The following is a 27,626-nucleotide window of genomic DNA, read 5'->3' on the forward strand; positions in this document are numbered from 1 at the left end:
TGAACTATGAACTGCTATGCTGTCGACCTCCAGGACGGCCCCCCGAGCTAATGAACTGTGGACTTTTGTGCCATCACCCTCCGGGTCGGCCCCCTGAACTAATAAACTGTGGGCTGTTGTGGCACTGGCCTCCAGGTCGGCCCCCGGATCTACGTATGTTTTTGGATTTGTGATCAACCTCAGCATGCCTGTTCTGTTTTAGACAGAAGCTCCGATGTTTTTCCTGGAGACTTTGATTTGGACCGTTCCCTGAGCTCTAGTGCCTTTCATGGACTATGTTTTGGACTATGTCATGAGCTCCAGTGGAATTTTTTGCAGCCACTGGGGAGCGCCGTATTGCGACCTCCACACTAAGCGGAAACACGTGACCTCCACACCAAGCGGAAACACGTGACCTCCACACTAAGCGGAAACAGGTAACTTTAGTTAAATCGACTTTGACAACGAAAACTAAATTGTATTTTTGTTACTATTGATGCTAGTGATGGTAAATTCGATTCCTTTTAGTGAATCGAGTTTGAATGAGTCACTCACCAAAATGAATCGGGTGTTTTGAGTCACTGAGTCAGTTGCTAGGAGAGTGCAAAAAATGTACATTTTCATGCAAACTTAATTTGTTTCTCTTTTCATGTAAACCCTATTGCTAAGATGAGTGATTGAAAAAGAAAAACAACTCTTTTATAGAGCAAAAAAATAAAGATTTGTAAAGGGAACATTTATTTTTATTTCAATAGAATATCAATGAAATGTCTGACAGAAAATGAAATGTGAATCAACAAAATCAAAATCAAAAATATAAATAAAAAAAAAAAAAAATTCACAGATTAATGCGTTCAAGAGTACTAGTCCACTTCAAAATGAATTGTCCCTTACAGATTGGCATTGAGGAAAATAAGCTCCCGAACTTTTCCAGGGCTGAGACGGTTCCTTCTGTCTGTAATTATTTGTCCTGCCTTTGAAAAGATCCGCTCTGATGGAACGGAAGTTGCCACTATGCAGAGTCTCGTCTTCATAACATCGCAGGTTTTTTTTGAAGACAGTGGCACGGGACTTCCACCACTCCAGGGGGTCAGATGTTCGGGGTAGGAGTGGCTCTGACAGGAATCCTTTAATCTCCAGCATTGCCTCTGTGAAGGGGTTTTGGACTCCTGGCCTCAGTGATGCAACCCGCTCCTCAAAATCAGCCCAAATCACAGGCACTGTCTCAGTAGAAGGATTGGCCTGTGGGACACCCTCTCCTTCCTCTGTGCTGGATGTTGCCAGTGGCAGTGGTCTTAAGGACCTCGATGCAGCTCCCACAACTCTTGTAACAGCATCTTCTGCATGTCTATCATGCAAAAATGCATGCTTCTTGAACCTGGGATCCAAAAGTGTAGCATCTGCAAGCAGGCTCACTTGTTCGATCCCCCCCAGCCGTTTGACTATTTCTGCCATGAGGATGTCTACCATGTTGCGGATGGGCTGATAGATGGAAGGACTTCTCTGTCTGTGTGCAGTAACCCTCTGCAGCCCTCTTGCCATTAAAATGGCTTTTGATCCAGTAACAAACCTGTTGAGGAGAAATAAAGGAAAGACTATAGTTCCATGCTTTTTAATGCAGTTACAGCCCCTGCAGTGCAGTGCATTAAGCATACATTGTCATATAAAACCATTTTACAGTTTACATTTAATTGTAAGCTGTTGTAAGAAACATCTTAAATACTATTATCTGGGAAAGAATTGAAAAATGTGTTTAGGCAAATGTAATGACACAACATGAAATATATACATTTATTATGACACTATTTTAACATACCTTTCGGCACTCAGTTCCACAGTCACTTCCTCAAAAGGCTGCAGGACCTCACAGGTTTCCTTGACCATCTCCCACTCTTCAAGTGACAGGGTTTGCAGCTGTGGATTTACCAAGGCCAAGGTGGAAATGAGGGGATACTTCACTTCTGCAATCCGCTTCAGCATGTAATAAGTGGAATTCCACCTGGTTGGCACATCTTGCTTCAGTCATAGTTGGGGCTGTCCCACCTGCTGCTGTGTCTCTCTCACTTTAGCAGAAGCCACTGTGCTGCGGCGTGTATATTCAATTATTGCTTTTACCTTTCTGATAATTTCTTGAATTTGAGACTGCTGGATTCCCTTTCTGACAATTAAATTCAAAATGTGTGCAAAATAATTTAGATGGTTCCAGTGCAGAATGTCACCCACCGCCTTCTTGACATTGGCTGCACTATCACTTACACATGCTACTATCTTTTCCATAATGGCCCATTCAGTTGCAATCCTTTCCAGCTCTCTAGCCAGGTTTTCAGATGTATGGTTGTCTGTTAATTCAAAACAGTCCAACAAGTTTGACTGCAGCTTAAACTCGGTCACATAGTGGCATGTAACAGACATGTAACTTGTTGATGTGCTGGAGGTCCAGCAGTCAGTTGTTAAGCACACAGCAGGTGCTGTCTTGATTTTTTCCTGAACATCAGCTCTTATCTTCTGAAACAAATCGGGCATCAGCTGTCTGTGTACTTCTACTGGGAAGAACATATGAAGGATCAAGTGCCTTGGTGAATTCCCTAAATCCTCTGTCATCAACGATTGAAAAGGGCTGAAAATCTTGGGCAATCATTTTAACCAGAGCCTGGTCAACCTTGCTCTGCTGAAGTGGCATCATGGGCCTTGACACAAATGCTCCCATGTATGACTGCCTCTGTCTTCTTTTTGCTGATTGCTGTCCTTGCCCTGCTGTGTGTGTGCTTGTATTTTCTTGCTGAGTACTTGTTGATGTGCTGCTGGAATAAACAGGTGATGTGACTGCTGTTGATAATGCTGCTGTTGAAGATTGTTGCTCCTGCTGCTGGCCGCTAGGTTGTCCAATGGTAGTAGCTGGGTTTTGACTGTGCTGTTGTTGTAGCATGACTGTGGGGTGCTTGCTACTGAGATGTCTTCTCATATTTGATGTGCTTCCCCCTCGAAAAGACAAAACTGCCTTGCAAATGTTGCATTGTGCATGTGTTGCACTTTTCATTTCAAAATGCATCCAAATATCACTTCTTCGACGACTATCCACTTTTCCTCGTATCATTAAGTCGCACTGCCTGCAAACAACACCGTAGTACCGCCCCCTTGCCCCATACACGTGGAGAAAAAACACAAACACCTTTAGAATTTTCTGTTTTTTTTATTAGTAGTATTTTCCTCAAATGTGTCACATATATATTTTCTTATCTAAATAATTTAGTGAAATAGTGAATTTCTAATTTTTTAACTTACATTATTGCAGCAGCAGAATGCGAGTCTGAGTATTTTTATTTTTTCAATAGTGGTGGAACTGAGTTCATAGATTTTTTTCCTTTAGTCTGCTTATAATCTTTGCAAAAAAAACAAAGTGTAGAATGAATGTTATACTGCGTCAGTCAGACTATCGGACTTCATCTTAGGTGAAGGAGCGACTCTTCCACGGTAACACGCTCTGAGTTTCAACAGCTGAGAACCGAGAGGGAGGGGTGAGTGTGTCGTATGAAGCACGACGATCCACTGAGCTGTCTGCCAGGGGGCGCTAATGCACCTTAATGTTGGTTGCTAACCAAGAAGAAGAAGAAGAAGCTGTGAATCGGGAGGGAGGGGGTGAGTGAGTGAGTGAGTGATTCGCGTACTCTACGATTCAGCACAGCAAGGGGGGGGGAGCAAAACACAAAATAACAAAAGAATTTATGGAAAAAATAGTGCTTTATATTATTTTCTTTATTTAACCAGGAAGAAATTAGTCTAAACATTAGGAACGGCTGAGGAAAAAGCAGAGACAAAAGGTTCTGTAGATGGACGTAAATTTGCCTTATAATTTTAAACTGCAGTGAACATTGTAATGTAAAAGATTTCTCTATATAGTAAATAAAATGCAACTAACACTTGTGAGATTATTCTGTTATCATATGTTACCTTATATCTGTAATCAAAGTAGTTGAATTATGATACTGCTGTAGATCATATTATACCCCTTAATATAGAGAGTGTGATCAGTATGTAGTTTTAGTTTGCATTATACTTCTGACTTAAAAGAGTGTGAAAATCATTAGATCTATTTGATTGACCTGTATTATTCGACACTGTTGAATGTGTTACATGGTTTCTTGACATTTCATACTGCTGAATCATGAAGAGAATGTTGTGTGCAGGAGACCTTGTGTCTAGAATAGAAGAAACAGACCACATTCCATACCCCCACCTTTACAGAGAGCAGAAAAACAAGGAGCCGAGGTCATAACTTAGGCGCCGTAAGAGAGAAAACATGTGAATGTTTAGGCTTTTACGATTAGGTGGGGGCCACTAGGGGCTATAAAAGGCTGAATAACCCGTCACCATTTTGAGACTTGCTGTGACCCTCTGCAGGCAGGTCTCCCCATCATGATGGTTCTTATGCTCTTAAGTGTTGAATTGTATGGAAATAAATGATTGTTGATTGAGCATTTATACACCGAGTATTGTCCTTCCTTCAGCCCAAAGATTAAAAGAATTGGGAGTTTTTAACACACTATAGAACTAAAATTATAAAATAAAATTCTGAAATCAATAAATTCACATGGAGATGCAGATTTATTGTCCCAGTACTGCTTAAAGCGACAACAGCCGTTTGCTTTTTCCTCACTATGATGAGCTGCTGCAACACCTACTGCAGCAGCACGAACCAGTCAGCGGCTTGTCAGTGGGCATTTTCTGCATGTGGAAAAAAAAATCAAGTCCATAAAAGGACTGAATAGAAACAAGATAAAAACAACATCTCTGCCAGTGTCGTATGGGTGAAATTCAAACGTTAACTCAGACCAGCACAGAACTGCTGGTTTGTCTCATAGAGCCCATCACTGGTCTTGTGTTGCAGATGGCAACACAAGACCAGTGATGGTCAAGGTACTTGAAAAAAGTAATCAGTAACGAATTACTGATTACTTCCCCCAAAAAGGAATACTGTTACTTTACTTATTACTTTTTTCAAAAGTAATTCGTTACTTTTTAAAAACATGATTTACAACCTGAATAGGTGATAAAGCAATAGATTTGTTAGACCAATCAATCAATCAATCAATCAATCAATCAATCAAGGCTTTATTCGCCACATGCAGGTTGCCCTGCAGTGTAATGGGACCCCCCCCCCAACCTTACACACAACACAGACATCACATGGGGATACAAGTCGGAGATCGGATAGCGTTACAGAAAAACACTGAAATGTACACTACAATGGGAAAGTACAAGAGGAAAAAAAGAGACTTCTACTCATGCTGGGACAGCATGAGAACAGGAAACAAAAAAACTCCTCGGCACAAAAAGCACATAAATGTCCACAACACAACATTATGAAACACGTGACAAGCCACAGGGATGGGTAGGGGGTGAGGAGTAATCCGAAGCAAACACAGCAGCCGCCCTGCCCAGCGCTACCAGAGGGCACAAGCATCGAAGGCGTTTGGAAAGGGAGGGGGGATGAGTGTGTGCATATCAGTGTATATGCATGTGTGTGCGTGTCCAGACTTCAGCTGAGACAGTGTCCTTCGCCCTGCCAGGCTAAGTAAACAGTCTTCCAGCCAACCCAGGTGGCCTTGCATAGAATGGGAAGAACAGTCTAAACACAGTTGTTATCAGGGTGTTGTTGTACAGCTCCAGCTTTGAGACCGCAGCTGGCGCCGAAGGGGTATCCTCATGAAGTGATGGTGGTTTTTACTTTAGTGCGAACAACTTATGTGAATTTCAAAGCTGTTCTAACAGTCCAACACTGGTCTCTCAATCTCCCATTGGAGGGCCGTGAGCTTCTCCATGATGTTATCAAACTTGCGCTCCGTGATGTTGTCATTCTTGTGCTCAAAGAGCCGATTCTGAGAACTCACGACCGCAGTGAGCTTCTCCAAGATGTGATCCAATGTTCGCTCAGAGGTCTTATTCTGAGTATTCACGGCAGCCGTGCGCTTCTCCAAGATCTTATCTGTGCTGCACTCAATGAGCCCATTTTGAGAAACTCACGCCTCGTCCCATCGTTTCAATCCCAGCGGGCAGCCTTGGGGGGGTTTGAACAGCCGGTTCTGCTTTCTTAATTCTCCGATAAACCAGGGCCAAGCCAGCTCCGATCAGCAAGAACCCTGTTATCATGGTTCCGAATAGGTAGATATCTTCAACACTCAGGCTCACCCGAGCCCAGACTTCTCGTTGAGAAAAGGGTGTCAATTGCATTCAGGGACCAGTTGATCAAATCCATAATTCCTCTTTTAGGTTTTAGAGAACAGACTGTGAGAGAGTGTTCCAGGGAAAAGTAATACAAAAAACACGAGACTAGACAAGGACACAAGAGGCTAAGCAGGGAAGCTAAGGGAGAGGAGAGGAGGAGGAAAGTGCGACCGCCTTTGCTGAGAGCCAATTCTAGTTTCTCTGCATAATCCATTATATAAAATGTAATCAAATGAAAAAAAGTCTCTTTTTAAAACTAGTTTTATTATTTTTAATCTTTTAACTTTATGCATCAAGCAAAAATTAAAATTATATGCAACATTCTCTGACTGGAAGACATTTGTTTAACATTTAAACCTATTTTCTGCATATTCGAGCATATAAAATAAAATAGTTTTTGCTGCTTAAATCTGTAGTACAACAGCCGTTTGCTTTTTCCTCACACTGATGAGCTGCTGCTACACCTACTGCAGCAGCACAAACCAGCCAGCCGCTTGTCAGTGGGCATTTTCTGCATGAGAAAAAACAAAATCAGGTCCATAAAAGGACTGAATAGAAACAAGATAAAAACAACATATCTGAGAGTGTCATGTGGGTGAAATTCGAAAGTTAACTCAGTGATTGCAGGTAGGATCATCAGAAAGTAATTAAGCTGCAACAGAACCAAAGTTCCTACAATTCTTCGCTTTTCCTCGGTGCTCACTGTGGAGGCAGCACGCAGGCCTTTGAGAGTCGCAGCAAAACAGATGATGAACAGAAAGGCAGGGACTAGGATCAAAATTAGGACTCGTAGAAAATAACGCAAGACTATGGCGACAGGTACACTGGCAACACAAAGGGCCCAGACCAGAATGCAGACCAGCACAGAACTCCGGGTTTGCCTCATAAAGTCCGTCAGTGGGCGGGTGATGAAAAAACACCTGCAACACAAGACACACAGATATTTACATTTTCACAGTAGAGAATATATTATTTCAAAAAATATGGATGATTCATAGTACAATATAGTACTCAAGCACATGCAAGTACACACACTGAAAGTTAGACAGGTACCTTTCCAGAGCAATGCACAACTTGAAGTAAAGACTGGCCTGGACACCAAAATAGTAAATAACAAAAGACATCATGTAGGTTTCATGATCATCTGGTTTTGCCACGATAATGAAGATAGTGCACATCTGGATTAGATTGGAGATCAGGAGGTTTGTGTAATAGATGACAGGGACCTGATCCCGTCGCACCTGCAGGAAATACGATTATTAGTCAGAATATGAAGTAATAAACAAGATGTGTTCAACTCCATCATTGAGCAGTCTATGATGTCAGATTAGACAGACAATATTTTGTCATGTGCGGTATTATAATGTTGCACTTATTATCTGATGGGATGTGTATTATATGTTAGAGAGTACCTCACTTCCAAATATTTTCACTGTGAAGAATATTAACATTTACTCTTTTAGTGAAACATTCTGATTCAGCTTTAAGACCCAGGTGCTGTGCATCTCCTACTGGATGATAGAAAGGCTAACCTTGAAATTTTGCAGGCACTTTGTCAGCATTATTTAGCTTTTACATTTTAACTCACACTATAGTTTGATGTGAACAGAGAAGTTACAAAGATGTAATATTTTCATGCCATCTCTATTCATTTTAATCTGTTAACTACCCACAGGTCACCAGTGCACCACTTAGCAGCAGGGTTTTAACTACATGCTAAACAACCATAGTTTTAGAAAGTAAAACACATTATCATTCAGATTCACTCTCTTACACACATTTGACCTGGTGATTCGAAATAATCCCCCACACTGTGCTGCAGCCGTCTCCTCTTATTTTACCCTGTTGTTTTATTCGTAACTATTTTTTATTATGATTTTTTTTTCTTTTGCCTTACCATCGTTACCCCATAAAGTTTTTTTTTTTTAGCAGATTTCTATTAAAAAAAATCGTCGTTGCCATCAGTGGGGGTTAAAATTTGACAGATGTGGAAACATAGTGTAAGTTGTGGTACAGCAGGCATTGTTTTGGATCAGCAGTCACTCCTTTGTAGTAAGTCTGGAGCAGTTTTCCAAAAGGTTTGAGTTTCCAATTCCAAGCGATAGATCCAACCAAGCAATGCAGGCAGCTTCAGTTGCCTACGTCCAGATGTTAACTGCACTAACGTCTGATGAAACACTGCCACTGAGTGGCCAGTGCTCATGGTCACAGATAGTCCTCTGCAGACTGCACCCAATGAAGTCCAAACGAGGGTGTAGTGACTCATTACAAAGTCCTCCAGCTCCTTTCAGACTTCAATCCAACAAAGCGAAAAAATGCAAAATTATCATGCAAGTCCACATCGGTTGAGTAATGATTAATCCTCTTACTGAAATTATTCAATGTGAACTCTAAAATCCCTTCAGATGTTACATACATCCATACACAGGAAGCTTTATTTATATAGCACCAAATCTCAAGACTCTCAATTTGCCTCAGTGACCCTAAAATAATAAAGGAACAACCCTGAAACAGCTCCCACCACTCCCACCTCCATCTCTCTCATAATCATGCTTTGTGACGCACACACACACACACACACACACACACACACACACACACGCACACACACACACACAGAAATTACACTTCCAGTTGCAAAATGTTCCCATAAATTCATATTTTTAAAGTGTCATATGACACTCTTATAATATCCCTGCTGTTACTCAGCACCTAACCAGTCACCATGAATATCACAGTCTTGCCTGCACCAGTCCAACATAGTAATTCACTGCAAACCTGCACATTAACCTGGACTTACTGTCCAGTATAAACTCTAAGAAACATGAAATTACGATCATTACACTTAACCACACCCTAGGGGTCAATTTTCTCTTTTTTATTATATTTTTATTATGATTCATTTTTCACTTCTTTGCCACTTGACCCCAAATGAGTGACCGTGATCTACTTTTTAAGGTCACAGCTGCATGTAAGTATGAAAACCTTTCTGGGTATACTGTAACGTGTAAACTATAACAGATGCAGCTAATTATATTATGTCAGGACTCATAAAGGAATAACCCTTAGAAGCCTAAGCACAGCCCCATCCAGTGTGACAGGTACCCATTCAGGACAGTTGGTGTTCGCGTTTCCCAATAAACCACAGAAGTAATTTTAAAGATATCGATAGGATTCAATGGTGTGCGGGACCCATCCAGTCTTTATGTGAGATACTGCCCATGTTAGCGTCGCAGTGAAATGTTCAATTCTCCCTAACTAGTATCAGTCGGGGTAAAAAGAAGGTTTATATTCCGCTGATCAGGTCTTGCAGGTCCTAAAGCTGAACAACATATTACACCATTTTAATTTTTATTTAACAAAAACTAATAGTGCTATAGTGCTAGTTCAATGTTTAAGTACTGAATAAGCATCTATACCGGCATCTGTGCACGTGAACGCAAGAAGGAAAAGGACGTTCAGTGCACAGGTGGCAGTATAGAGATGTTTTGGTCTCCTGGCATCAGCTAAAAGGATCAGGCTTTGGACCATGAAAAAAATAGCTTGCTGGACAATATTTTGTATTAAACTGTCTATCACACTTTTTTAAATTACACATTAAGGATACTCGAATCAGTTCAAAATTATTGCCATCCATTTTTTCTCCTAATAGAAACGTATTTCTTATTTTAATTATATTTATTTTGAAAACTCTTCTTTTTGTTCATATACTGACAGACATAAAATGCACAATATTTAGTGATTATCTACATACCACACAACACAAACAACAGATGACCAGTATGGTCAAAGGAAGGCAGACACCAATATTGATCCACATCATCACATGGATGGGCCCCATCTCTATCTGCCATTGAGGGATGGAGCTCTGGTAAAAGATGCACTGTTCACCTTTTCTTCAAAGAAAGACCTGTCGGTGGAAAAGGGAGACTTCATGTAGTGACAGTGATGAAAAAATGCAATAAAAAGTACATGTAGAACACTGGTAACAAATAATATAGACAGCTGTGTTATTATATTGTATTCATCAGGTTCATACACATATTTACTGCTACTTTGAAGCAAATATGTGAAAATAAATCAGTATTCTGTCATCAGGTCTCTGTCAAGTAATATAATCTTAAACAAGTGCAGTTAGTGCATTACCAGTACAGATATTTGCATTCACAACATTCATAGATAAGCACACTGCAAACACAAAAGAACATGTGACTAATTGCAAGTGTTGCCTTCACTTGCCTGGAGACTGCCCACACATGAACTATAATGCAGATAATGCTGGTGAAAACTGGAGGAGGAAGTTGTGGTAGTCAACTTTAAAAATACCATCCCCCATTCAATTCACAGTCAGCATGTATTAAACTACTGAAAACTAAATATTAGATTTTCTCTGATCAAGTTTTTATCAAGTAATCTGAGTATAAAGTACAGTCAATAACAGTTACCAGTACACACATTTCTGTTCTCTGCATTTATACAAAAGTACACTGCAAGCACAAAAGAAAAGAGCATAGTAGTCTATCTCATAATACTTTATTACTAAATGCCAGTTTTCTTGTGACTATGCGGTTCTTCAAGTAGAAGCAGTGTGATAAGTGTAAACATTGCCCTTACTTGCCTCAGGAATGTTACAACAGTCTCAGTCATCAAACTCTGAAACATGATATCTGTCCCCGTCTGCCTTGAACAGAGACGTCGTCGTTGTCAACTTTAAACACTCCATACTCCACTCAGAGTCAAATACACACAAGAGTAGTGATTTTTAGAGTAGAGACAGTTTTATATTTCCATGGTTCTAGTCCCCTTCACTCTGTCTTGAACGGGGAAGTTGCAAATCATGAAACCCCGCCCACTACCCGCATACAGTCACACTTGCACAATACAGGGTAAGATTTACAGTGAAAAGACAGTTTTTTAGTTTTAGGTTGCACCCCAATTCACTTGAGTTTAAAAACTAAGAATTTCAATTTGCCCTTCTAGTAAATGAACCTCTGCAGTCACTTTAACAGGATCTCTCTCTATGCATGTAAGGAAACAGAGTTATTAATGCAGCAATGGCTTTTGTTTGGGTTATTTTAGAACAAACAAATGCCTGACTCACAACTAAATCATTAAAATGCTTTGCAAATATTACTCAAAGTTCCGGCACAAAAGACACACTGTCCACATCATGCTCTGCTTTTTGTGTCATTTTGATCAAAGCCATACAACAACAGATATTTGAAAAGAAAAAACATCACTGAAAGTTAAGTTGAACCTCATCTGAAACTAACAAACACTGTAAAAACTCAAAATCTTACCAAATATATTTGTCTTATTTCTAGTCAAAATAATCTTATCACACTTAAAATAAGACACAATCAGCTACAGAGTAACATTTCAGTAAGATACAGGAACTAGTTTTTAGACAGTGCATCTTGAAACTGGAGAATTTTCACTTGTTCCATTGGCAAATATTTTTCACCCATTCCAAGCAAAAATATCTTGTATTAAGTGAAAAAATCTGCCAGGAGGAAAACATGTAAACAGGAAAGGGAGACACCTCGACCAGAAAACATGGACACAAATATAATTAAACATACAGCAAATACTAAGAATAACCTAATGCTAAATAATAGAAAACTAATACATTGGAGCCACTCGCCTAGCTTGGGAGTCACCGCACCTAGTGCTCCGATTACCACGGGGACCACTCTTACCTTCACCCTCCACATCCTCTCGAGCTCTTCTCTGAGCCCTTGGTATTTCTCCAGCTTCTCGTGTTCCTTCTTCCTGATATTGCTGTCATTCGGAACCGCTACATCGATCACTACAGCCGTCTTCTTCTGTTTGTCTACCACCACTATGTCCGGTTGGTTAGCCACCACCAGTTTGTCCGTCTGTATCTGGAAGTCCCACAGGATCTTAGCTCGGTCATTCTCCACCACCCAAGGGGGCGTCTCCCATTTTGACCTCGGGCCTTCCAGGTTATACTCTGCACAGATGTTCCTGTACACTATGCCGGCCACTTGGTTATGGCGTTCCATGTATGCCCTGCCTGCTTGCACCCTGCTGTTATGTGCTGGATTGTCTCAGGGGCATCTTTACACAGCCTGCACCTGGGGTCTTGCCTGGTGTGATAGACCCCAGCCTCTATGGATCTTGTACTCAGAGCTTGTTCTTGTGCTGCCATGATTAGTGCCTCTGTGCTGTCTTTCAGTCCAGCTTTGTCCAGCCACTGGTAGGATTTCTGGATATCAGCCACCTCCTCTATCTGCCGGTGGTACATACCGTGCAGGGGCCTGTCCTTCCATGTTGGTTCCTCGCCTTCCTCCTCTTTCTTGAGTTTCTGTTGCCTGAGGTATTCACTGAGCACGCTGTCAGTTGGGGCCATCTTCGTGATGTATTCGTGGATGTTCGTTGTCTCATCCTGGACTGTGGTGCTGACACTCACCAGTCCCCGGCCTCCTTCCTTCCACTTAGCGTACAGCCTCAGGGTGCTGGACTTGGGGTGAAACCCTCCATGCATGGTCAGGAGCTTTCTTGTCTTGATGTCAGTGGCTTCTATCTCCTCCCTTGGCCAGCCTATTACCCCAGCAGGGTACCTGATCGCGGGCAGGGCGTAGGTGTTGATGGCCCGGATCTTGTTCTTACCGTTCAGCTGACTCCTCAGGACTTGCCTGACCCTCTGCAGGTACTTGGTGGTTGCAGCTTTCCTAGTGGCCTCTTCATGGTTCCCATTTGCCTGCGGGATCCCCAGGTACTTGTAGCAGTCCTCTGTGTCTGTAATGTTGCCTTCTGGTAGTTCGATCCCCTCAGTTCTGACTACCTTCCTTCTCTCTCTTTGTTACATTTCTCCAGTCTGAATGACATTACGATATCATTGCTGTATATCCTGGTGGTGTGGATCAATGAATCAATGTCTCGTTCACTCTTGGCATACAGCTTGATGTCATCCATGTACAGGAGGTGGCTGACAACTGCTCCGTTCCGTAGTCGGTATCCGTAGCCAGTCTTGTTAATGATCTCACTGAGGGGGTTCAGGCCAATGCAGAACAGCAGTGGGGACAGAGCATCTCCTTGGTAGATCCCACACTTGATGGTAACTTGTGCTATGGGCTTGAGGTTGGTGCTGCATTAGCGTCATCTAGCAGACCTTCTGAGGGTACTTCACGTAGTCTATATAGTCCATATATATATATGTATGTATAGGGAGAGAGAGAGAGTGAGATAGAGGGAGAGAGGTTCATTTTAACCTATTATAACCCAAACTACAGTATTTTCTTGAAACTAACCAAGTATATTTGGGGCCAAATAGATGCCAAAGAACAACTACAAAACTGGATTCCATTTGTTTGTTTGTTTGTTTTAAACTTAAAGATACTTTTACATGTATAATAACAACAATTGCAGCAATAATAATAAAAAGAAGAAGAAAGAGATCAGGTGCAAAAATCTGCCAAATCAAATCTTGGAACCTCTCCAGCTAAACCAAAAATATGTTCTTCTAAGTACGTTATTTTTATTCATGAAACATTTGTACTGGTACTTAATAGAGACACTGTTTGGCAGTACAAGTCTTAAACCTTTGACCCATGTCGCCATCTAGAGGACAAAAAAAGAATTTTACAGTCTTATATGGAATATTTGGCACTGAGAGATTTAAACTCTCAATGATCTCCAGTGCAAGATAAATGTGAATGTACAAATGTTTAAAAATGTAAATCCTCTACAAGAGTCTAACCTGGAGAATGATTCTCAACATCCTGGAAAGAGCAGCACAGCAGTATTAACAACAGAACAAAATCCAACCAAAAATCAGTTTAATTCATCAAATGTAAACAGACAAATACGTAACATCTTAAGAGAAAACAAGAATAAACTTTAATGGATACATTTCCATTACTTTTTGTAAGATATTACAGAACTATAGGTACCATTGTTTAATCTCTGTTAAGTCAGAAACGTCTGGAAAAAAATATGAAGAGAAATGATTCTGGAAGAAATTTTGCCTTTTAATTTCAAGCTGCAAAGAATATTGCACGGTAGAGAATCAAGTTCTCACTGAGAAACTGGGAAAAGAACCGATCAACCAGTTTCTCTGCATTTCTGACACCATTTGGCTGCAATTTTTCACTCTCCCTTTGTCTCTGACTATTCACTCACCACGTCAGTCTGCTCTATAATCATTCACACTGACGACCTCCTGCTTCATCTGCTGCAGTGTTGTCTCTATTACAGCAGCACAGGAGTGCCAGCAGTCTGTCAATGGGTCCTTTCCACATGAAAACAAACAGAATCAAGTCCACAAACGGACTGAGCAAAAACAAGATTACAAACATAACATGGATTTGAGTGTGGTCACTCAAGCTTGAGTTTATTAAATTATGAATGATGATTGTGGGAAGCATGAAAAGGTAGTTAAGCAGCAAAACAACCAACATTCCAATAATCCTTCGTTTTTCCTCAGTGGGCACTGAGGGGGCAGCAGGCAGAGCTTTGATGGTCCCAGCTAAAGAGAAGATGAAGAGAGGAGTGGGGAGGAGGGCATAAATAATGAACCGTACAAATTCTTCCAACACTACACCCAGAGGGACACTGACAATACAAAGGACCCAGACCAGAACACAGACCAGCACAGAAGCCTTAGTTTGCCTGAGCCAGTCTAACCACGGACAGGCGATGAAACAATACCTGCAACGCCAAACAGACAGAGACGCTCATGATCCCAGTACAGAATAGTATATCACTGACTATAAAGATGCTTCACAGTACAATATAATGTTTAAACACATGCAAGTACACACACACTAAAAGACAGATAGGTACCTTTCCAGAGCAATGCAACACTTGAAGTAAAGACTGGCCATCACACCACAGTAGAGAATGATCTCAAAAACCTGGTTATGAGGTTTTTTCATGAATGCCATTGTTATGCAGAGCTGGAGTAGATTGGAGACGAGGAGGTTTGTGTAATAGATGAAAGGGGCCTGACACCGTTGCACCTGCAGGAAATATTCAATGAATTTACATTAATGCAGTAAAAAAAAAACATGACATGTTGTAATGACTATATTGTTTGACCATTAATGTCATATAAGAATGTTATTGTTTATTTATTTGTTATAAACAAATAAATAAATAATACTGTCAATTTCTCTTGATACTGACAAGACATATTATCAGTCTCTGCACGTGAGCATGTCTACATTCAAAATGAATCTACTTATATACCAGGTTTTCTGAAGACTGTAGTGGGGACAGCGAAGTCTGTTCTCAGTAATTAGAAAGCTCAGTGGCAGATGAGACAGGAAACAGGAACAGTAGGTGTGACACTGAGTCAGCCTGCATTCTTGTCTCACTAAAGAAAACCTTCGTTCCTCTACGATGAGTGACAAATTTAAAAAATAAATAAAGTGAACATGTACCTCTACAACCAATGAGTGGCTATGTTAGCTGTGTTGTGCTGTAGGGATACAATGCTGTTATGCGAGTGATCAAACAGTTTTATTAACATGAGAGCTTCACAGAGTATATTCTGCACGGAGGACGGCCTCGCTTCCTCTGCAGCGTTGCACTGTGAGGAGATTGCAGGCTTACTTGTGGTCCTGCAGTCTGTAAAAGTCAAATGGGAGGCAGAGCCTTCAGTTTTCAGGCCCCTCTTCTGTGGAACCAGCTTCCAGTTTAGATTCAGGAGGCAGACACCCTCTCACACTTTAAAGATTAGGCTTCAAACTTTCTTTTTTAAAAGGTTGGAGTTAGCCTACAGCTGGATCAGGTGACCCTGCACTATACTTTATTTTAGTTGCTAGGTTCAGCCTTCAAAGGGACTTCCCATAATGCACTGAGCATTGTCTTTTCACATCTTTTCACTCCTCGTGTTATTTATGTCACTGCGGCATGTCAGTACCTTTTTTTCCTCACACAGTTTATATTTTGTCTTTATCTCTCTACGCTCTCGTTACCTCTCGTTGCTTTCCCCTCACCCTCTAACTGCAAGTATTAATAAACAAGCTACTTTTACAGTTAGAGGAAGTAAGATTGTAACTAGAATAACCTTTTAAGTCACACCTTTAAATTTATGTGAAACTAACAATCTAATTTTAACACTCACTTTTTTACACTTCCCCTGTTCCGTTAGTCGAACAGCAGCTCTACTTTTTAAATAATTTAATAAATACTCAGATCTCAGGCTGATGGATACACAAGCACATAAATTTTTACATACAATAAATATTTACATACCATGCAACATACACAACAGATGATCAGGATGGTCAAAGGAAGGCAGACATAGGTGTTGATCCACGTCATTATCAGGATAGACTCCATCTCTAACTGACTCTTTTGTGGTCGAGTTGCTGGAAAAATGTTTGACCAAATTTTCTTGCGAAGACAAAAACTGTTGGAAAAGCTATTGGCAGAAAAAATCATCACTTCACCATTATGCACATGAAATTATAGGTTAGAAAGGTTTAGGAGGAAAGTCAGATGAACTAAGAATAAAATAGTTTTTATTTTAACTTCGAGACCTGGATGATTTCACATTTTTTCTTCTGAATTCAGTTTTTGTACTCAGTCCTACATATCCTTTCGACCAGGACATACCCTGGTCAAAAAAACAAAACAAAAAACGGTTCAATATTCCTCACAGTGTTACGGGAAGCCACAGTAATGACACCCAGAGTAAGCATCTGGTTAGATATCATATTTCTATTATTTTTAGGACCGCTTTCTTCCAATATCTCAAAAATTACAAAGATCCTGTCTCAGAGTGACGCTGAAAAACTGGTTCATGCATTTATTACTTTTAAGCTGGACTACTGTAATTTATTATTAGCAGGAAAAGCCTTCAGCTGAACCAAAATGCCACATCAAGAGTACTGACAGGGTTACAAAGAGAGAGCATATTTCTCGTACACTGACTTCTCCGCACTGGAGCATTTTGATAAAGCATATATTTAGATCTGGATCAGGGACCCTGAATCCTCCCTTTGTTATACTGCTGTGGCCTCAGTCTGGTTGGGGCTGGTAATGAACTTTGACTCAGGTGTGTTGATCCAGGGTGATATCTAAAACCTGGAGGACGCCGGCCCTCGAGGCCTGGAGTTGGACACCCCTGAGTTAGTGCATTGTCAGTAGACACATTTACATTCAGTGCATTCATACAGTGTCTCGAAAAAGTATTTTTCCCTATCTTGATTTATAATCTTTTTTATATTTGTCACACCCGTGGGGTGATCGTGGCTCAAGAGTTGGGAGTTCGCCTTGTAATCGGAAGGTTGCCGGTTCGAGCCCCGGCTTGGACAGTCTCGGTCGTTGTGTCCTTGGGCAAGACACTTCACCCGTTGCCTACTGGTGGTGGTCAGAGGGCCCGGTGGCGCCAGTGTCCGGCAGCCTAGCCTCTGTCAGTGCGCCCCAGGGTGGCTGTGGCTACAATGTAGCTGCCATCACCAATGTGTGGATGACTGGTTGTGTAAAGCGCTTTGGGGTCCTTAGGGACTAGAAAAGCACTGTACAAATACAGGCCATTTACACTCAAATTTTTAAGATCATCAAACAATTTTGATATTGGACAAATATAACCCAAGTAAATACAAAATGCCATTATGAAATTGATTTCATTCGTTAAGGGAAAAAGGCTATCCAAAGCATTCTGCCCCTGAGTGAAAAAGTAATTTGCACTCTTGTTAAAGCATTAATTAATTGTGATGAACCAAACACAGACCTTATCAGACCTGTTGAATCATGAAATCACATTAAGAGCTCTTGTCTGACAAAGTAAAATATGCTAAAGAATTTCACATAATGCCACGATCTAAAGAACAGATGAGAATCAAAGTCACATCTTTCAGTCTGGAAAGAGCAACAATGACATTTCTAAAGCTTTGGGACTCTGGTGAACCATTATAAGAGAGATTTTTTTCACAAATGGAGAAAACTTAGTGGTGAACCTTCCAATGAATAACTGACTTACCGTTACTGCAAGAGTGGATCAAGGACTCATCCAGGAGGTCACAAAAGGATCCAGAACAGCATCTACAAAACTGCAGGCCTCACGCGTGTCAGTTACGGTCAGTGTTCATAATTTAACGATAAGAGATAGACTGCAAAAATCTCATCTCACATAAAAAAATATTTTTAAGATCCCACAATGGGCCAAAAGGTATTTGCTGTGATAATAAAGACTCATGAATTAACCAGTTTTTGGTTTTATTATTTTTTGAATAGCCTTTTTCCTTAATAAGTGAACTCATCATTTAAAAACTGCATTTTTTCTTTTTGTCTAATAATATAACGTTGAAGATTTTATACATTTAAGTGTGACAAATATGCAAACAGGCAACAAATCAGGCCGGCAGCGAGTACTTATTCGCAATCGCAACACTATGAGGAAGCACACTGCAGGCACAAAAGAAAAGAACAGAGCTTCATGCTTTCAGTAGATTTGGTTTGACCTCATTATGGCAGTGTCTTCATAATTACACTGTTACTTCACAAGTAGAAAAACACTGTTCATACTTGCCTTGCCTCAGGGCTTCGAGCTGAAGCAGTCAGAAAATCTGCAATAAGACAAGTTTGTCTTCAAAGGAGAAGTTGCAGTGACAACTTCTCCTATCTTACACCCAGTTCACACTCACAGCACTTAGTCATTATTGTTTTTTTAACAGGTTTTAACAGGTTGTCGCTCACTTCATGCAGCCTCTAACTTCACCATATCAGTGAGAAATCTATTAACTCTGCCTGTATGGTGCAGTACTTTGGCACCTGAAGTCCTGAACCCTGGAAAGGTCAGCTGCTTTTCACCTCTGGGACTCATTAGCTGTAAGTGTGCAGATGTCGCTGATATGAGTTGTCTTTGGTCTCCAGTACGCTTACAGATGGCTCGGTCCTCCTGGATCCATCCGCCTCTCGCTCCTGGTGAGCATTATTGCAGCATCCCACCCTCATTATCAAGAATCTGTGAAGTTCAATGACAAAGAAACATACACTCTCACACACTCTCTCACTCACACACTCAAGCACACATACATACGCACATACACACCGCAGGAAGACTGTTTATCCTTTTTTTTTATTAGTTAAATCCAGAAACAAACAAAGAAACAAAGAAACAAAAATCTTAATTAAAACATTGTATTTTATTTTGTACTTATACATACATTTACAGATTAAACTGCCAGCTTTGTATTAATGTTGATCATTTGTTTCCCTTTTCTTGTATTAATCTCTATCCAGTCTTTAAGTGATGACCTGATCAATCCTGCTTCCTGGCCAAAACTACCCTGTGTTTAATAAGGCTTTTGTGTTTTTAACATGTTAATTTCAAAAAGCCCCTAAAAACACTCAGTGATCACTTTTATTACCGCTCTTCATTTTAAAGCTGTTTTTAAAAGCTTACGATGTAACTACAGCCCAGCCTGTGCAGCAGTATATTAATGACTAACCTCGTATTGTGGATGGATTATCTCAGTTGTTCTCCTGACTGAAGTTTGGTCCGTTCACAGCATCCTGCCATGCAATTGCATTTGTCCCTAACCATCAGGAACCCTCATGTTAACTTTTATCGAGGGAAAAAAAGTTAGCGTTCATCTTCCAGCTTCAGTGTTTATATTATGCTAACATAGCTGTGTCGCTAGCGATCACATAACACATCATTATATACCAGCTAGCCCAACTTCAGTAACCCTACAAACGTCACTGCTGTTTAGTTTTCTGTCGTTATGTATGTTGGATGTGAGCAGAGCTGTACGTTTGAATTTGTTTCAGAAATCCGTCAGTCAGGACATGCCATATTATATTTAGATGGAAGCTAACTTCCTGCTAACTTCTAACTCGCTTAAATGTTATAAATTCCATTTTCATGGATGCCTGGATGTTAAACTTAATTGTTACACCTGGTAGAGCAGCCACACTTTTATTACAGATAAAATAATTTAGACAGTTTGTAACTCTCAGTGATGCCGCAGTGATCGTTTGACTCATGGACCTGCTAGTGATGTGTCGGTCATGAACGAAACAGCTTTTAGAGCCAGATCATTGATGTGAATGACAGGTGTCAGCTCCTTATTAGGATCCGTGTTTCTGTTTTTTCTTTCTCTCACCCTCTCTCTCTCTCACTTTCTTTTGCTTCACGCAGCATGTTTGCAGAGCAGAAGGGGGAGGGGCAGTAGTTACACTCAGAAGAACAGAGCAGGAGGGAGAGAGCGAGCCAGGGACAACAACAAGAGACAACATTGTCACATTAGAAAGGTATAGTAATGAAAATAAGTGACACCAAGAAAAGAAACAAAACCTGGAACCATTTTAATTTTAATGACAAAACATAATTTAATGACAAGAAAAGGATATCATATGGAGCCGGCTCCACAAACAACCTGCACAGGCACCTGAGAACTGTCCACCCATCAGGGCAATGGGAAGATAAAACACAGTCAGTTGAGTGTGATATTAATGAAGATGCCAGTGTGTCTACTGCAACTGTTGCTGCTGCTGCTGCATCCACAACATCATACAATACACCACCACAACCACCTAAACCAACCAAGAGCTGTATTAGACAGTTTTTGCAGAAGCCTGTGACCCCAGCAAGAACTCAATTCATAAAGACCTGGCAAAAATGATTGCACTTGATTTCCAACTATTTTTAGTTGTGGATGATAAAGGAATCAGAAAGTTTATTCATGCACTGAATCCTATTTATGTAATTCCAAGCAGGAAAAAAACTCCTACAAAATCATCCCAGGCCTATATGACAGAGAACGTGCGTCTTCTTTTTGTTTTGTATATTAATTTATATTTTATTGCGTTGTGGGTTGTGTTGTTTCACTTTAAAGTTTTTTAACAGGAGAAAGCTTAATTTTTTAAAATAGTTAAAAATAGAATTGTAAATAGTTGGCTTTTGTATTTTATAACTTTTTTATTTTATGTGGAGTGAATAAATAAAAGCATATTTATATAATAAACATATACAAATAAAATACATTTTTTTACACTAATAATAAATTTTGTGCATAATTTTATAATGTTGTTGATAATAAATTAATTAAAGCAAAAGAACAACCTGAAGAGCCGGCTCTTTTTAGTGAGCCGAGCCGAACGAGCCGGTTTTCTAAAAAGAGCCAGAATTGCGATCACTAGGACCTGCACAAAACCTGGACCCAACTGTTCTGTCCAACTACAGGCCTATCTCAAAGCTTCCTTTTCTATCTAAAGTCTTAGAGAAAGTGGTCTACCTACAGTTGCAGGCCCACCTTGATTTTAATATGATCTCTGAAAAATTTCAATCTGGTTTTAAATCACTCCATAGCACTGAGACGGCACTTTTAAGGATTTTTAATGATATTCTTTTAACTCTGGACTCTGGCAGCCCTGCTGCCCTTTTATTGTTGGACCTGTCAGCAGCTTTTGACACGGTCGACCATGACATCCTGTTATCACGGCTAGAATTTCATGCTGGCCTAAAAGGATCTGCCCTACAGTGGTTTCGGTCCTATTTGTCAGAAAGGTCTTTTCATGTATATATATGCCCCCACAACTCCAAAATAGCCCCTCTTAAATACGATGTACCTCAAGGCTCTATTTTGGGTCCTGCCCTGTTCGCACTCTATTTGTTGCCATTGGGCTCCATCTTCTCGCGGTACAGCATTTCATTTCACTGTTTTGCTGATGATTTGCAGATTTATCTACCTGTAAAAGCAGGGTCAGACCATCCCCAGCTCTTATTACGCGACGATGTCAAACAGTGGTTGTCATTAAATTTTTTAAAGCTAAATGAAAATAAAACTGAGGTTGTCATTTTTGGCAACTTTAATCATATCGACAGCACTCTGGGCGCCCTTTCCTCGTATCGTAAAACACATGTAAAAAACCTCGGTGTCTACATTGATGGTTCTTTTAAATTGAATAAGCAGGTGAGTGCAGTAGTTCAGTCCTGCTTTTTTCAGCTAAGACAACTAGCCAAGGTAAAGCCATACCTCCCGGCTAACGTCTTTGAGCGTGTTATTCACCTTTTTCTTACTTGCAGATTAGACTACTGCAATTCATTGTATTATGGTCTAGATCAGGCCACCATCCATCGTCTTCAGATGGTTCAAAATGCAGCCGCTCGCCTGCTAACTGGTACCAAACGGAGAGAGCATATAACCCCAGTTTTAGCTTCTTTACACTGGCCTCCTGTCTCCTACAGGATCCAATTTAAAGTTTTACTTTTTGTTTTTAAGTCACTTAATGCCCGAGCCCCTCCTTACCTGTCTGAGCTCCTCTCTGCCTATGCTCCAGGGAAAACCATGAGGTCTAGCTCAAAATGAATGCTGTCCATCCCACGGACTTATCTCAAATCCCGTGGTGATAGATCCTTCTCTGTGGCAGGTCCCAGACTCTGGAATAGTCTCCCCTTAAATATTAGATCTGCACAAACACTTGAGCAATTTAAATCATTACTAAAGACACATTTTTATGCCCTGGCTTTCAACACACTATGACCCAAGCATTTTGGTCTTATTTGAATTAGTTTTAGTTATTGTTTTAATTCTTTTATTGTCGTATTATTGTTTTTTATTATTATTATTGTATTAGATTGTTGCTTTTTAATGCCATTTTTATATTGTTAAGCACTTTGTGCAGCATCGGCTGTTTGAAATGTGCTATATAAATAAATTTGACCTTGACCTTGACCTTGCAGCAGAGTTTGGGCCCAGACACAGCTAATGACGTCAGACTTAAAGACCGGATTTCACAGTCAGTGTTTACACTTTCCTTTGCCTCTGGATAAAAACCTCTTAATGCTAAAACAATCTAAAGTTGTCCCACTATTGATGTTTTTCATGTCTTCCTTTATTGTTAGTACGGACAATATGTCATGGTCCGTGTGAGCAGCTGTGTATGCGTCCTGTGGGGATCATTGTCTGCTCTCACCTGGGCAGCTCACCTGGAGTTAATTCATGGCAATCAACGGACAGTATTTATGGCCAGCTTCACCGTCATCTCACACAATTAGAAGATGATTGTATATTTTTAACATCAACAAGAGTTTCACTAAAGAAAAAAAACACTCAAAAAGAACAAAAAGGCACACTGGAGCAACAACATACCTTAATTTTATTAATTTCTAAAAAATAAAAGCTTGCATAAAAATAATGCACAAAAAGCTTTGAATTGGTAGCTTATTTACATTTTCCTGCTTACTCTCTAGTTTGTATTATAAAACTGTCTATGAAAGAGGAAATGCCATAATTATAATCAGGACATATAAATACATACAAACATGAGAAATACGTGAGAAACTAAATTCTCTTTATTTTCTGCAATTCTGTCACCTTCTGCTTCTCCTTTTTTTCTCCATTTGTCTCTGCTGAAGTAAACCCACATCTCTGCACCCATCAGCCACTCTGATGATCTGATGCTACGTCAGCTGCAGGGCTGTCCATACTGCAGCAGCACAGACATGCCAGCAGCTTGTCGATGGGCCCTTTCCGCATGAAAAAAAACAGAGTCAAGTCTACAAAAGGACTGAGCAGAGACAAAGTCAAAACGATATCTGGGATATCAGTATCAAAGTGATAATGAAGTGAGACGATTAAAATATAAAAAATGATGGTGGGAAGTATGATCAGAAAGTAGTTAACCAACAGCAGAACTAAAGTTCCTGCAATTCTTCGTTTTTCCTCAGTGGGTACTGCGGTGGCAGCAGGCAGCGCTTGTAGGATCCCAATTAGACAGTAGATGAACGGAAGACCCGGCAGGAGGGTGAAACAACTTAAACGGAAATATTGTTGTAAGACAGTGGCAGGAGGAATACTGACAATACAAAGAGCCCAGACCAGAACACAGACCAGCACAGAACCCTTAGTTTGCCTGATGCAGTCCAACAGTGGGCAGGCGATGAACAAATACCTGCAATACAAGACGAGCAGCTATACAGATTATCACAATACAGAATATCATATTTATGACCATAAAGATGCTGCACATTGAAATCCAATGCTGAAAGACAGATAGATACCTTTCCAGGGCAATGCACACCTTGAAGTAAAGGTTAGCCATCACAGCACAGTAGAAAACAAGAGAAGAAGTGTTGGAGATTTTCCTCTCATCAGGCTTTGACACCATCATCATGATAGTGCAAATCTGGATAACTGTGGCAATGAGGAGGTTTGTGTAATAGATAATAGGGGTTTTATTCCTTTGCACCTATAGGAAAAGTAAATGAAAGTTACATTGATGTGGTAATAAACATAACAGTCTGTCTTAAACCGAGTCTCTAAAAAGACATAATGATGCTTAAGTAAAATGTTTCAGGGATGTGGTGATGAATTCTTGTTTCTATCTTTGTTGGTACTTTATTCAGGATAAGATCAAGTTTAGGGGGTCACGGATGACACGAACAGCACAGTTAAAAAAAATACAAAAGTTAAGAAAGAAATAAATAATAATGCCTCTTAAATAAAAAGTGTGTAAAGTAATTTTGCATGTCATACACTTTCAAAACCAGTTTGTGCTTTGTCATTCTGTCATATGCTTTCTCTGGATTCACAAAGACACAGTGCTACTCTTTCTGCACATTGAAGTCGTAATTTAATTTTGATGATCAATATTTCAATTCCATATCCTGATTTTGGGGCATTTTGGGGCTGTGTTGGTCTTTTGCAGTAAACTTTTAAATAGTTTCCACAACGACAAACATAAAAAGATTGCTACATACCAAACAACACACACAAAAGACGACCAGTATGGTCAAAGAAAGGCAGACACATAAGCTGCTCCACAGCACCACACGGGCAGGCTCCATCTCTGTCTGATTTTCTGTAGTGGTGTTGTTGGTGTCCACGCTTTTGTTTCTTAAACCAATCAAAATGAGAGAATTTCAGTTTAGCAGAGATCCAGAGCAGCAGCTACACCATTACTTTAACTTGTATATTTATGTTAGTTCACGAATGAGTGGTGTGGAAAACACATCACATCAGTCGTATACACCGTAACTGCCCTGGATGCGACATCTCTCCCTCTTTCTCCTTTCTTTCACTTTCTCTCTCTCTCACAAACACACACACACACACACACACACACACACACACACACACAGTCTATTTTGTAATTCAGCCTCATAAGGGAGTTTCCTCATAGCTTTTCTAATCTTCAAGTAGAAAAATGAAGTGAAAAGCTAATATTGTCTTTACTTACCTCAGGACTGCTCCCAGCTTAACTTGTCAGTAAACTCTGTAATATGTTTTTCAAAGAGCTTGAAAGGGGAAGTTCATTGCCTTCTTTACACCCCATTTCGTCACATTATGCAATTCACAGTCACGTATTTCAAATTCAAAGGCAGCCACAGCATGAAAATCAACCAGCTAGCATTCCTCTCTGTTCCAACATGTCAGGAAACAGTGATTCAACTGTGACAAGGTTTTACTTTATACAAGCATCTAACTGGTTTAATATGAACAACTAAATATGTAACATCAATCAATCGATCAATCAATCAATCACTAAAAACAGTGCAGAAGCTTTTTCTCTATCAACAACACAAGACACAGTAAGAAATTTCAGTGTCTGTGAAGACTGAAAGATGAACCTGTTTGTCTTCTTTATTATATTTTTAGTCTTCCTGACAAACTGCTGTGTATAAAGTTCTTGTAGCCACAGCACTTTACCCCAAAAATAGATTAGAAACTCTCTAAGCTACATCCTTCCTTTTCTCTGCTTCTTATCTCGCACACACTGACACATGTTGGACAGATGAATGTCCAACAAATACATTTAGCTATTAGTGGCTGCTTTGGGTGTCTGATAACCTCAGTCATTAATGTTCTGTGTTTTTAAAGTTTCAACCTGTGTTACAGAGAAATGAGTAGTTTAAGTATATTTTTCACTAGTTCTGCGGTATTTCAATCAAATTCTTCTTTTTCATAGTTGGAACATAGTTTAACTACTATTGTATTCCCACAGCACATTGTGGTTCACCTTTCATGGACTTAATACATCATGATTTTATCTCTAAATTGATATTGCAGGAATTTCATTTTATAACAGGCGGGCCTATAGGTATGAGTATTTTTTGTAGATTTTAATGAGTTTTGCAGTTAAATAAGCATTTTCTAGCCTAACAGAAATCATACAGGGAGTGCAGAATTATTAGGCAAATGAGTATTTTGTCCACATCATCCTCTTCATGCATGTTGTCTTACTCCAAGCTGTATAGGCTCGAAAGCCTACTACCAATTAAGCATATTAGGTGATGTGCATCTCTGTAATGAGAAGGGGTGTGGTCTAATGACATCAACACCCTATATCAGGTGTGCATAATTATTAGGCAACTTCCTTTCCTTTGGCAAAATGGGTCAAAAGAAGGACTTGACAGGCTCAGAAAAGTCAAAAATAGTGAGATATCTTGCAGAGGGATGCAGCAGTCTTAAAATTGCAAAGCTTCTGAAGCGTGATCATCGAACAATCAAGCGTTTCATTCAAAATAGTCAACAGGGTCGCAAGAAGCGTGTGGAAAAACCAAGGCGCAAAATAACTGCCCATGAACTGAGAAAAGTCAAGCGTGCAGCTGCCAAGATGCCACTTGCCACCAGTTTGGCCATATTTCAGAGCTGCAACATTACTGGAGTGCCCAAAAGCACAAGGTGTGCAATACTCAGAGACATGGCCAAGGTAAGAAAGGCTGAAAGACGACCACCACTGAACAAGACACACAAGCTGAAACGTCAAGACTGGGCCAAGAAATATCTCAAGACTGATTTTTCTAAGGTTTTATGGACTGATGAAATGAGAGTGAGTCTTGATGGGCCAGATGGATGGGCCCGTGGCTGGATTGGTAAAGGGCAGAGAGCTCCAGTCCCACTCAGACGCCAGCAAGGTGGAGGTGGAGTACTGGTTTGGGCTGGTATCATCAAAGATGAGCTTGTGGGGCCTTTTCGGGTTGAGGATGGAGTCAAGCTCAACTCCCAGTCCTACTGCCAGTTTCTGGAAGACACCTTCTTCAAGCAGTGGTACAGGAAGAAGTCTGCATCCTTCAAGAAAAACATGATTTTCATGCAGGACAATGCTCCATCACACGCGTCCAAGTACTCCACAGCGTGGCTGGCAAGAAAGGGTATAAAAGAAGAAAAACTAATGACATGGCCTCCTTGTTCACCTGATCTGAACCCCATTGAGAACCTGTGGTGCATCATCAAATGTGAGATTTACAAGGAGGGAAAACAGTACACCTCTCTGAACAGTGTCTGGGAGGCTGTGGTTGCTGCTGCACGCAATGTTGATGGTGAACAGATCAAAACACTGACAGAATCCATGGATGGCAGGCTTTTGAGTGTCCTTGCAAAGAAAGGTGGCTATATTGGTCGCTGATTTGTTTTTGTTTTGTTTTTGAATGTCAGAAATGTATATTTGTGAATGTGGAGATGTTATATTGGTTTCACTGGTAAAAATAAAAAATTGAAATG

At 40.3% G+C, this 27,626-nt stretch overlaps 4 protein-coding genes across 7 annotated transcripts; all 4 read right to left on the bottom strand.

Annotated features, from left to right (window-relative positions):
- Positions 1 to 852: 852 nt before the first annotated feature.
- Positions 853 to 3,507, bottom strand: LOC109204731 (zinc finger BED domain-containing protein 4-like). The gene is made up of 2 exons (XM_019366293.2): positions 1,796 to 3,507; positions 853 to 1,549 (listed from the first exon to the last, which is right to left on the bottom strand). Exons 1-2 carry the CDS (start codon positions 1,957 to 1,959, stop codon positions 853 to 855), a joined length of 861 nt encoding a protein of 286 aa, XP_019221838.1. The 5' UTR covers positions 1,960 to 3,507.
- A 2,747-nt stretch (positions 3,508 to 6,254) lies between these two features.
- On the bottom strand, positions 6,255 to 11,318 carry LOC102078076 (uncharacterized). 2 transcript variants are annotated; one of them, XM_005464675.4, is made up of 4 exons: positions 10,816 to 11,318; positions 9,956 to 10,111; positions 7,255 to 7,442; positions 6,255 to 7,121 (listed from the first exon to the last, which is right to left on the bottom strand). In XM_005464675.4, the coding sequence occupies exons 2-4, from the start codon at positions 10,040 to 10,042 to the stop codon at positions 6,641 to 6,643; spliced, it is 756 nt and encodes a 251-aa protein (XP_005464732.1). In that variant the 5' UTR covers positions 10,043 to 10,111; positions 10,816 to 11,318; the 3' UTR covers positions 6,255 to 6,640. The 2 variants fall into 2 exon arrangements, with proteins under 2 accessions (XP_005464732.1, XP_005464731.1); XM_005464674.4 differs by having other exon boundaries at positions 6,256 to 7,121; positions 10,820 to 11,314.
- Positions 11,319 to 13,990: 2,672 nt separating this feature from the next.
- On the bottom strand, positions 13,991 to 19,263 carry LOC102077973 (uncharacterized). 3 transcript variants are annotated; one of them, XM_025897322.1, is made up of 6 exons: positions 18,949 to 19,263; positions 18,707 to 18,743; positions 18,158 to 18,227; positions 16,426 to 16,541; positions 15,010 to 15,185; positions 13,991 to 14,874 (listed from the first exon to the last, which is right to left on the bottom strand). In XM_025897322.1, exons 4-6 carry the CDS (start codon positions 16,510 to 16,512, stop codon positions 14,367 to 14,369), a joined length of 771 nt encoding a protein of 256 aa, XP_025753107.1. In that variant the 5' UTR covers positions 16,513 to 16,541; positions 18,158 to 18,227; positions 18,707 to 18,743; positions 18,949 to 19,263; the 3' UTR covers positions 13,991 to 14,366. The 3 variants fall into 3 exon arrangements, with proteins under 3 accessions (XP_025753107.1, XP_013122356.1, XP_005464730.3); XM_013266902.3 differs by having other exon boundaries at positions 18,158 to 18,743; XM_005464673.4 differs by having other exon boundaries at positions 16,426 to 16,594; positions 18,158 to 18,743.
- A 4,000-nt stretch (positions 19,264 to 23,263) lies between these two features.
- LOC102077880 (G-protein coupled receptor 35) lies at positions 23,264 to 25,456 on the bottom strand. The gene is made up of 4 exons (XM_005464672.4): positions 25,363 to 25,456; positions 24,884 to 25,019; positions 24,185 to 24,372; positions 23,264 to 24,075 (listed from the first exon to the last, which is right to left on the bottom strand). Exons 2-4 carry the CDS (start codon positions 24,968 to 24,970, stop codon positions 23,562 to 23,564), a joined length of 789 nt encoding a protein of 262 aa, XP_005464729.1. The 5' UTR covers positions 24,971 to 25,019; positions 25,363 to 25,456; the 3' UTR covers positions 23,264 to 23,561.
- Between the last annotated feature and the right edge of the window lie 2,170 nt (positions 25,457 to 27,626).

This window comes from Oreochromis niloticus, linkage group LG13 (genome assembly GCF_001858045.2).
Source record: "Oreochromis niloticus isolate F11D_XX linkage group LG13, O_niloticus_UMD_NMBU, whole genome shotgun sequence".
NCBI lineage: Eukaryota > Metazoa > Chordata > Actinopteri > Cichliformes > Cichlidae > Oreochromis > Oreochromis niloticus.